At 39.1% G+C, this 12,415-nt stretch overlaps 1 protein-coding gene across 1 annotated transcript; it reads right to left on the reverse strand.

Moving 5' to 3' along the window:
* Positions 1–11,274: 11,274 nt before the first annotated feature.
* Positions 11,275–12,407, reverse strand: LOC107264866. Its single transcript, XM_015733607.2, has one exon. It carries the CDS (start codon positions 12,118–12,120, stop codon positions 11,623–11,625), a length of 498 nt encoding a protein of 165 aa, XP_015589093.1. The 5' UTR covers positions 12,121–12,407; the 3' UTR covers positions 11,275–11,622.
* Positions 12,408–12,415: the final 8 nt, after the last annotated feature.

Here is a 12,415-nt window from a genome sequence, read left to right on the forward strand (position 1 = left end):
ATGCCTTTATTGTAATAAGATAAATAAATTAATTGGATATACTCTTTAATCTTTTAATCCCATTTGCAAAAGCACATTTTTTTTTGTAAAAAGAAACTGCTCTCCATAGAGAGGTCTCGAACCATAGACCTCCCGATTCGTAACCGGGTGCACTAGCCAGACGCCAGAAATATCTGATTGTTTTACTTTTTTCGGAAGTTGTATTTCCAGAATTTCATCGTTTATTCAACTGCTTACTAGTGTCGTTTCGCTTACTTTACATATAAGCAGAATAATATAAATATGCACACCAGTTAAGAACTTTCGCGCCACCTTTCTCCACGTGGACGAACAATTACTGACAGAGATAATGCTCATTTCCATATTTGCTTCTCAAGATTATTGATTCCAGGTAATGAAGTCAGCTATTTTCTCATAGTAAATCTTATTGAGTTTACACTGGGCGCTGGAACTGAAGTTTGCAAATAAAAAGTATTTATAAGATTATAAGAACCAACGGCAGCAGGAACAGTAATACCAGACCCCTCAGCGAGAGAGGACCCGCAATCGCTCAAGTCGCCGGTCGCGCGGCACGAGCGGGCGTTTAAAATATTAGTCGATTCTGTCATAGATAAAATTAAAAAACATTTATAAACTTAAAATAAAGTTTGGGCAACATAGAAATGTTAAAAGAGAGGAACCTTGAACAATTTTTGTAGTAAAATGAAAAAAAAGAAGATGAAAAAAGAGTTCTTCATGGGGGATCGAACCCGTAACCAGCAGCGGTATATCTTGACAGGTTATTGACTCAGCCACGATGCTCGTTTAATTCTAAATTAAATTTTCTATAGATATTTAGCTATGATATTTCAGAATTTCTCTTTGAACTGTTCTCGGTCGTTTTATTTACCAACGAATTTCGCCATTCATTTTTTAATGTTCATTTTCGGCATGATAAGAGGTAAAGAGTGAAAACCAATATTTCTATGCATTTTTTATAACTTTGAAATTTATTTGAATATACACATTTGTTTGCGCATTACGTCCATATAAATGTTTAGGGTTCGGTTGGATGGAAGACCTTGCTGCCCCGCCTATTTGTCAAGAACGGTTTGTGAGGGGCGGCAACTTTTTTCTCACCAACGAGCAATCCATTCATTTTCGCTGACTGCAATATCGGATGGAACGATGATCATGACCCGCGCGACTACGCGAAATCTGTAACATCGACAGAGGCGATGATCACGAAATCCTACTCCCGGACTCGCCGCTACGATTCAGCGCCATGCTTTTGGTATCGCCTAAAACCGGACCATTGTGCATCTCCCCACTCACCTCTGTACCTTATGTACAGAGATCGGACTTCTCTACTCTAGTCTCCATGTTTATATATATGGCTCTGGTTAGGACTTTAGTCCATTACAAGCGGCCACAAGCTTAATACAATATGGAGCGTTTCTATGGGGCATCTAGCGTGAGTATCCCACGGCGATCTGAAACAGAGAGAGGAGCACCCCGGTGACCAATCACCGAGGCGGTCCAACCAGCCAGAGCCCGAGGGCTTACAAATCCCCTAATCAGGAGGCAATTCATGCAAGGAGCAAATAAGGAGATAGATAAAGGTGCAGGTAGAAGAATGTTACTGGAATGGACAGTAAGTGTAGAACTAGCAAAGGAAGTGTATTAAATTACGGAGTTAGTAGTCGACGAAATTGTATAAATAGAGTCTACGGAGTCTAGAAATCTATATAGATATGTTAGCATTAGTGAGAAAGTTGTCTATTGATTCAAGTAGTTTAGGATGCATGCAGTTTAGGTAAGAAGTGATAGAGTATGTAACAGGGAGCTTAGCTTTACGAATAGAAAGGAGTAGTTTAATTCTGAGATGAGAAAAACGGCGACAATGCCATAAAACATGGACATCGATCAGTATAGAAGCAGTGTGACGAAGACAGGATTTGACTGAAGCATTTGTCAAACTCATTAGTCGGATTCCCTGAGCTTTGGATGGAGACACCTTCCAATAAACTGATACTTGGAGTAAAATGCTGAAGTTCATAATCAAAATGGTAAGGATGAGGATGAGGGGAGTTATAAATAATTTTACCGTAATTACGAACAGAAACAAAGGCCTTATGTAGGATGAAATGATGCTTAATCTGATATATTTTGCCATTGTAGGGGAGGCACAAAAGGTTCGAGAGACGACGAATCACAGGATGATCAGAGTGTGAGAAACATTTTAGGGCGTATTTCTTTGCTAAGAGATTGATCCGGATGAGTAAAGGATTGGAGTGGACATTCTAAGCCCCAGGCTAAGACGGAGAGCACTGTACTGAACTCGATTAAGTTTCATGAGTAGATTACTGTCAAGGAGTAGAAGGGCTTGACAACCATACTCTAGGACGCTTCTGATCAATGATTTGTATAAGAGGAGAAGGGTTGAGGGGTGTGCACCCGACCATGTGGATCTAAGGGCCTTGAAGATGTTCAGTGCTCTATTGCATCTATTAATGGTTTTTTTAAGGTGAGAGTTCCACGTCAATTTCCTGTCGAAGATCAGACCTAAATACAAGGCCTCATTGGAAGCATGTATCCGGTCAGAGCCTAACGTAATGTAACAATCATCGAAATCACGTCTTCTTTTGGAGAAGATAACTAGTTTTGTTTTAGATGGAGAGATAGATAGCTCTATACTTTACAAGTATTGGCAAACAGAAGTAACGCTGGATTGAACTACATTGAGACAGTCTACTAGGTTCTTGGACCTAGAGAGGATAAGGGCATCATCAGCGAATTGCGTGGAAATACAATTTGGATGAAGGTGGTTGTTGAGTTCCCTGATACATATAGAAAAGAGAATGGGACTAAGGGTAAGGCCTTGTAGCAAGCCCTTGTGAGTGGACCTGGGGCCAATTAGGCCACCATTGACCTTGAAAAAGATGTTCCTTTCTGAGATTATATTATAGATAATACGGCAAATGGATTCAGGTATACCTATAGAACATAAATTACTAATTAGGATAGATGGAATGACCTCGTCAAAAGCTCCCAGCTCTAGAAATTCTGAAAAGTCAAACGAGCCACGCTTAATCAGAGTGGATACCTCCTTAATAGAAATGTTTCTATCTGAAGCTAATGAAAGGATTGTTTTTTGATTGGTTCTTTTAAGACATGATAAGTCTGTAGGAAGATGCGACCCTCCACAATTCGCACACGAAGGCGGATTTGTAGCATTTGGGCATTCAGTTATATCTGGATGAGAATTTTGACCACAGCGAGGACATCGTGTTGCACTGCGGCAAACCTGTTTAGTATGGCCAAAACGAAGACAGTTGTGACATTGCCTTATAGAAGGAACGAAGGTGCTTACTGCGTAACGAACACTGAAGACATAAATGTGAGTTGGTAAGGATTGTCCTTCAAATGTGAGTAGTACAGTGCGAGTAGGAACTTGACTAGACTCTCCATTGAGTATGACTTTCCTTTCGAAACGCTTAGCTGCTATGATTTTTGCAGATATTGAGGAGCCCAAAATGATATCATCTTGCGTGATGTCTGTGGGGATATTGCGAATGATGCCTTGTTTCATGACCTGGCTTGAAGGAATAAACGCAGTGAGATTAAATTTTTTGAGGTTGGGGTTTGAAATTAGGCTGTTAGCTGCCTCAGCAGTACTAACACGAACTTTGAATTGGTTTTTCCCTGTTCTAGATGTCTCAAGAAGCTTATCCCTAACTAAGTTATGAATGTTGCGACCTACAGTAAGTGGATGTAGGTTGACTTGTGAGTTGTCCTCACGATTGGTGCTACAGGGTTGAATTGTTAAGGTATATGGACCACGATGTTCCTTATTATATCTATTTTTTAGCGCTTGGCTGAGAGGATTGTTTGTAGACTGAGAATTGGATTGGCCACTAGAAGAGTTAGGGTTGGCGAAGTCAACATCCTGACTTTTGCGGATAGTTTGAGTTGGCATGTTACCTGGAACTCCTATTGTGGTGGTCATTGACTTGGGTGGTTTGGAAGAGTCATCTTCACCTGAAATGGCACCAGAACTTCTTTTGAGAGATGAAGGCTTGTTCCTATTCTTGTGGATCACAGGTGTGAAGTCACTAGAAGAGGGTGTAGGATGCGAAGGATCTGAAGAGGAAAGAGGGAAGGCTTCGCTTTGTAGAGAGGACAATGCTTGAGCAATGTCTGTGTTTGTTGTTTCAGGCGTGAGAGAGGCAGAATCAACCTCCATAATGACAGAGGTTTTCACCGGCCGATTCATGGGAGGACCAACGCCGCTAGCGGCGGGGTTAGACATGGCACGAATACGCGCCCGCAGAGGACATAAGCTAAGGTGTTTTTTTTTTTTTAAAGGAAAGCAGCGAGAGGAGATGCTTAGAAGAAAGAAACGAGGTAGCAGTTAGTGGAAGCAAGGCGAGGGTTGACCGCCAAAATAGCGGCCCACGTGAAAGACTAGGTTAGAGTTCTAAAGACCTTTGTTATTTTGATAAATTAATGAGAAACAGGAAAAGGAGGTTGATAAATCCCTATGTAACACACAAGCTCAGACTTACAAAAAAGTCCGGCCACTAAGGCGCAGTGGCACAGACTTCTTTGTCAATAAATAAACTAAACTCTTAAGCGTAAGCATAAGCACGTTCGCACGCGTTCGTGGTCACAAAGGAACTCCTAGCCTGAAGATGAAGAACGTCTCCCGAAAGTCGAAACGCGGAAAGTTAGTATCAAGATAATCCGATAGAGGATTAGCGCTTCTCGCTAGTAAATATCAGATTATAATCAGTCACGACGACATTTCAAATGGATCAAGGCAAGTCAGTCAAAAATCCGAATTAATAGAAAGGATACTCGAAATTCGAATCGACAAAGTATAAATTCATCGGGAATACTACCGCGAAAGAAAAGCAAAGTCTGCAAACATTAAATCCGTCAGGACCGCACCGTTAGGATTATTCAATCTGTAAGATCGATTTATATCCTCCGGATATAGTATAATCGTGTCCGAAACACTCATCGTAAATAATCTTGTCGAAAGGCTACGGAATATTAGCATTCGCTATTCCGATTAGACCGCAACGTAGAAAATTTGTCAAAGGTCTGAGGAGACCACCGTGATCTCCCTCAGAAACTTTAGTTATCGCCATTTTGTTCAATCTATTATCCGCGCCGTTAGTAGTTGCGTCGCACACAGTGCCATAGCCAATAGATAGGCAAAGCGCCACTAGGGCTATAGAACCAACGCCGGCAGATCCTCTGTACCTCACATACAGGTCAGAGAGAGATAAGAATAGAAAACAAACATAGGCCGATTCCTAGACAATCCTGTTTCCTACTATACCGAAAATTGATTTCGACTGAGTAATTGGCACCGATTATAAAACTTCTGTACCGCATATCGAGTATTTAATAAAATTTTGTTATTTTATTTTACTTTACCCACCTGTGTCGACTAAATTCTTAAAGACGCCAGCTCCGAGCACTTACTTACATCCCATTTCGTACACTCATAAGGAGCGTACGAAATAGCACTAACGACAAACGTTACAATATATTTGTTATTAAGCTTTTACCGTGATTATTTTTGACGAGTTATTGTTAAAAAGGTCTATATAGAAAGTTGACATTGGTTTTGAGTTTGATGATTGGCATAATGAAAGCAAATTTATGTCAAGAAATGCACGAACCAGCCAAATAGTACTCGATAAGGAATCAGTTAAAGTTTGTGACGTATGCCGTTCATTGGCGTCGCCTACAAGTAATCCGTGGCTGCTCCAAACGTGCTGTAATCGAAGCAAGGATCCGAAGATCTAATTGTTGGGCGCTAGGTGCGGCTTTCCCGCACCACCATCCCTCGCCACGGCCGTTTTTCACATTTCCCGGCGGCTCAGCCTCAGCGCACTGAAAATGGTAGAGGGGAACATGTGGGCGACGAGAGAGAATTTCGGAGTCAGCGGATAGGCGCGCAAAATGATAAGACAGCGAGCAGAATACCGTTTCGTTTATTACCATTAAATAAACGGCGGATTTTACAATACAAATCCCGTCGCGTACAGTGTCTTCTCCAACGGCGGCTCACACTATTCCGAGTCGTAATTTCTAGCCTGCCCAAGACCTGTCCCTGCCTCGGTGTATCTACTGAATCCGCGAATCACCTCGCGGCGCGATTCGCGATCCTCACAGGTCTCGTTGGAGACGAGCTTTTCCTTCCTCGGGAGTGTGCCCTCTGACGTCGGTAGCCACCTGAGGCATCCGTGTGTCCGCACCACTCCCACTCGGCTATCTTCTCGCGTAAGATATTCTCTAAATCAGACCGCCCTCGCGGTACTTACCGAGAACTGGCTGTCCCATCAGTCCCTTAAACCAAATCCAAATCGTGGTGGCCGTGTCCCTTCAGCCTGGCCCCGTGGTGTCGCACCCAGGCTCCACGAGGGTGTCCATCAAACACTCGGAGTTTCACACACTCCGCCACGCACTGGCACTATACCATCCAAAAGAAACCCGGGAGCCATGGTTCTCTGCGAGAGATCCCAATAATCGCGATCCGCGATTATCCGATAGCTCCGCTATCGCCCGAGCACGGAAGAAGGACTCATTTTTCGCGGTCCGCCGGACGCCCGAGTCCTTACACGCGGACTACCCGCGACACACTCTCTTTATCCTACCTACCGCTCTTCGCGGTAGGTCAACAATCAAAACAAATCTCCTCTCTGGCGCTCTCCCAGCGGACCCGCAAACCGTAGCCGTTCAAAGTTCCCGGGGTACCGGCAGTGTGCCCTGGCGGTTGAGCACCCCTTGCGTGCGGGCTCTCATCCCAAAAGGGCCCCGTGAATCCGCCGTCAGTCCACTATTCTCCCCCGTTCCCTCCTCCCGAACCACGGACCAACGAACTCCTTGGAGATAGAGGCCAGAGGCACTGCCGTGCTGTCGGCAGCGCGCGGAGGTGCAGGGCTTTTGTAATGTGTCGTCCTGACGCCACGTTACAAGTTTTATTAATTATTAAATAACCATTAAATCATAATCAACTACGGGAAGCAGCAGTAATGTAAAAGAGTAGTGAAAACGTTATAGGAAATTTTGAAAATACAACTAAAATGATGGGCCAGTGCTAGATCATATAATAGGCAAACATGTGATGACTTATGTACTTGGCCTCAATAATCTGATATCAATACTTTTTATTAGAGGAATACACAGCTCTCCTGTACTTGGCGTAGTTTTTTACACGTAAGTGTTTTTTTGGGGGATAAGGAGTTGACTCGGGTAAAGAGTCTCGGCGCGCTGCGCCCTGTACAGCCGGTTGCCTGTACTTGGCGCGAGACTCGACCGAGTCTCTTGATGTTTCGATGATTTATGTAAAGTAAGTTTCATGATCATTGCACTGTACTGGATTCATTATTTTTACGAATTAAACTTTAATTCCTGATTACATTTAAAATCGTATGTGATTTCACAAATATTTTGTCTTAGTTGTTAACATAAAACTACGATTATTGAGGTTACAAGTTTGACATGATGCAAATTGACATACTTCACTTATATACGCACATTTATTTATTTACAGATTAATTTATTATGATCGTTGATAAATTTTGTTTTTCGTAATGCGATGAATTCCTGTCTCAGGGCAGTCCTTTACACAACATTTTGTCATTTTTACTACTTAATTATTTGTTTCCAGTTTCGTCGAATCGTCAAAAATTTTATTATTTATATATATCACATTTCGAAGTCCATCCTGATTTTCTCTATTTTCCTCAATTTATAAACGCTCGATATTTATATTATTTATTAAGTAAAATATGATTCGACGATAGTGCTGTTTGAATATCCCACTACTAGTACGACACCTACGATGAGCTTTACATGTCAGGTTCCCATTACAAAGTATTCGAAATTGTTACTTCATACGGGTCGTTTTAGATCCATGTATATCAGCAGAGCTTTAAGATAATCCTTTCATTGCAGACTAGCAAATTATAGTAGTAATTAAATACCAAACTGATTCTAACATTTCATAGTTATATAAAGTAATGTTTTCAATGTATTCAAAATTAAATATATAAGTAATTCTGTAACTTATTTATGTTACTGATAATTATTTAAAGCATTAACAAAGTTAATCAAGTTATAATCTCCGTTTATGCGACAACGCTGCGTCGTTTATTTTCTTTTACATTGTTGTTGAATCATTATCGTGTGTGATCTATTCTTACATTATTAATGAATTATCGGAAATTTCAAGTAGAAGTAAACATAGTGTTCGTGTCAATTTCGGCCTCCACATATATTTCATTAAAGACATTTTGCAATCGTTATCGAACTTATCGAATTTATTTTGTAAATAACGATTGTTTTTGAACGATTAAATCAAAAAGTCAGTTTAACCAGTTAACTGTGATTGACGAGTATACTCGTCATGGAGAAGTGGCACGATTTTGTGTATTGACGAGTATACTCGTCATGCGTATAAAGTAGTGACCATTGGCTATTTAAATTGTAATTTTTGAGAAAAACAAAACATATTCTCAAATTTCAAGATGTTTAGAATATTTTGAAGTTAGGCCAGAATAAAACAAACGAATACAAAATATAAATAATTTGAGATAAACTCATGCGTCCCGTATGCACCGGCTTATTAGTTCGATATTAGATATTATTTGTTTGAATTCTTATATATTATACAAAAAGAATAATGGAACGTTATCGCGAATGAATTTTTTACTAGAATTTGATGAGGATAATATTGCATCATATCCAATAACACTGGAAAAGTCGAAACAAACTCGGCCGTCTAGGCCTAATGTAACAAAATTACACGGGAATCATACTCTGGATTATATACCCGGAACTTCAATAACAAAAAATCCTACCCGAAAATGTGCATGTTGTTATAAACGGAAAATCAGGAAAAAGTCTCGTTACTGGTGTTCCATTTGTAAAGTTCCATTATGTGTAACACCCTGTTTTGCAGAATACCACGCCACAGCAGCAAGTTCAATTTTTGCATTTAATTATTCTTTTCATTTAATTTTTCTTGTGTTTTTTGACTAATAAAAATGTAATATGTGTTTAAGTTAACAGAATAAATATAGATCAAGTGATATAGATAATATGATTTGATATGATATATATTTTACATGATATATAAAATATAGATAAGTGTCAATTTTATAAAATAATCCCATCTTTTTGATACAATATCTTAAGAGCGACACTTACTCTGTGATTGACGAGTATACTCGTCATCGCTCGATTTCGGCGACACATATAGGTGCGCGCTCGCAAACGGGGACGCCACAGTTAACTGGTTAATGGTACCATTTTAACATTAGGATGCTTATTAGGTCGTATTTCAGGGAAAATAATGCGTCACGAAAATGCGTAACGCTTGAAATTTTGATATTGCTAACGCGTGATTCTGTGAAAATACATAACTCATAAATTCTGACAATGTTGGTGCTCCATTTCTGTGAGAATAGTGGGGGTATATACATGACACAGAATTTGACAATTTCTAGAATACCTATGTTTCGTACATTTCCTATACTTATCTCGATTTGAAATCTTATATCGTACATCCTAATGTTCTCCGTTATTTGCACGGAGAAGAAATCTTATCTTATAATCATATCTTATTTTGCAGATAAAAATACATCTGTGAGATTGAATGACAGTCGTGATCAGTTGATGTGTGGTTTTGCCGCGTATGTCTACTTTGTGTAGTCGTATAAAAGCTTTACAATAAATACGTAGCCAAAACGCTGCTATCGAACGCAATTTTTCTCAACAAACGATATTAAATTTAAACTTTTACACACACTTTTAATACACTTTTAACAAAAATTTGTTTTTACAAAACAATCAGTAACAGATCCTGATTTTTTGTGGGATTGAAAACCAATATTGATCTTCAAATACAACATATCGATAATTAAAAAAATATGAAAAATCTGTTATTATACCATAGTATAAACTCAACGAATAATCATTGATTTAAGACAATGCTTTAACCTTCTTCAATTTGAAATTTTCATAAGTTGATATTTAAAATATAATTCTTCGAGGTTCGTAATCTTCGATGAAATAGTGATTTTGTTTCATAGCTATATTATTATATAATTACATAACGTACATAACATGCACCATAACCAAGGTAATACAGGAAGTATAATAAATATGTATACTAACATAGCTCATTTTTTTTACAAATACTTTTGAGTATATCATTAAAGTTTCTGAGATAACAGCAACTTGTTTAATAATATAGTGCCTTCTTGAATCTATGTGTTCATGTAACCGTCTGATATTCTTTGTCCTCGTGAGTATCACACTGCGTCAAAACTGCAAATAACAATGAGTGGCAATAATTGTTTTCCTTTCTCTTCGTGCAGCGCTGTTTTTCAAAACCGTGACGTATGAATCACCTAAATTCATTCTAATCCTACATTACACAATTGACAGCATAGCTTTCACGTAAAGACGTTGTATTTTTAAACGAAAGTCTTGCAGTGAACAGTGAATATTAATTAATTCATTATATGCCGATGAAAAATATGCCAATTATCAGAAAGAATGAAGAATGATATTGTTGAAACAGTAGGTACAGTAAGAGGTTACATGCATCCGTCACTATAAGTGTATGTTTGTACTATCTTTCAAGAATCCCTCAGATTTCACATTCTATTCGTGGATCAATTATAGAATGCATTATAAACACTAGAGTAGGTCTCACCTATGTATTAACTTGCATCTAGCAGTATACAATAGCATCACCTTACAAATATATAGTCTTGTCATTTTTTAATATTCAGGGTAACAAATATATTAGAATGTATCTACATGCGTGTCACGAAGAATGTTGTTTAACATGGAGTATTGATCCAATGAGTGAAACTCGGCTAGTTTAAGGTTACGTTAGTTTTGTTTTGAATTGATATCGGCAACATCGTTAACACGGGTTAGTGCTATATGGCTAGCAAAGGGGGGCGCATCGTACGCGTCATCGGATCTTATTGCCATTTGCCATTGCAGCACACAGCAAATCATAGTTAACCATAGCGGAGTATAGTAGAATTGCAGACTTCATGATGGTCGTACGCCTATGCGGGAATGTGTGATTGTGTATAGTGCGTATGTGTGATTACGAATAGGATTTTTACAAGTCCTCAAAAAAAACTTGCTCAATGTTTTTCAATACGCTTCTCAAAATTGTGTTCCTTTTCTGCTTGTGTCAAGTAATTATTTCTTAATTTTGACTTTGTTCACATATACAATGTAAGTATATATATATATATATAGCTATATATATATAAAATTACTAGCCGACCAGGCGAACGTTGTTCTGCCATATAAATTATTTCTAGTGAATATTTTGGTTGTTAAATAAAAAATAACGAATGTATTGTAAATGTGTGGGGATGGGATCTATGACAAAAAGAGGAATTGAGCGCTATAGACGATGACCGCCGATAAAAACAAAAAAACACCAACCATTCATTTTCTCAATTCAATGTATTTCATTAACGTAACGGACATATTCATTGTTTGATCTCTTAAAAGTTAAATGTAAAGTGAAAAAAAGTAATATATTTTTTATCCTAAAGTAAGAAAATGAAATAAAGAAAGTCAATATTAATTTTGAAGAGCAATTAAGTGTACGATAGTTTTTGGCAGTCCGTCTTTAGCCAACACAAATAAGCTCGATGGTTTGCCTACGCGAGAACATGCCACGTATAATTGTCCGTGGGAAAAACATGGTGTGCCCAAATGTGTGCCCATGAAGTAGATTAGTAAAAATTTATGTGGTTCGTTTGGCATTGGCAGCAATGAGCCTAATTTGTGGTACACTTGGCCTTTCATTTTGAATGTTGAATTGTATTGTTGACCACTTGCTGCAGTATTGTGAACTATTTCTGTTGCTCCGAACGAAGTCATTTGGAAGCATGAATTGAATGTGCGAATGGACTTCAGGAACAGGTTCGAATCTGGATCCGTGCCGATGAGCAAGCCGTTTAATGGTTCTGGTGGTGTCTCAATTTCTGGTAGTTGCACTTTTCCTGAAGCGCAACATATCCCGGCTGACTCACGTTTGAATTTGAGCGCATGACAATGGGGACATTCTTTGCCCATAGCACCAATCAGCACTTTCGGTTGAGCGGAATATTCAATATCTGGCTCGTACTCGAATGCGAGACGAAGGAACGAAGCGGATGTAAATGCTCGATGTACTTGTTGGCGTTATTGGTCATTTGCTCTGCGTGTGTTAACTACGAACCGGCGCGCTTGTCTCCGTTCCAATTGTAGTTGTTGATTTCGTTCAGGTGATTGAGATGCACGCAATTGCGACATGCTCACACGCATATTTTCGTTATCTTGTTGGATTTGTTCGTCTGTTCTTTCTGCTCTACTATTTCGCATGTTTGTT

Source organism: Cephus cinctus, unplaced genomic scaffold (genome assembly GCF_000341935.2).
Source record: "Cephus cinctus unplaced genomic scaffold, Ccin1 Ccin1_scaffold0198, whole genome shotgun sequence".
Classification (NCBI taxonomy): Eukaryota; Metazoa; Arthropoda; class Insecta; order Hymenoptera; family Cephidae; genus Cephus; species Cephus cinctus.

Coding starts and splice junctions, on each gene's coding strand:
- LOC107264866 (XM_015733607.2), bottom strand. CDS start 12,120: ATGGGCAAAGAATGTCCCCATTGTCATGCGCTCAAATTCAAACGTGAG.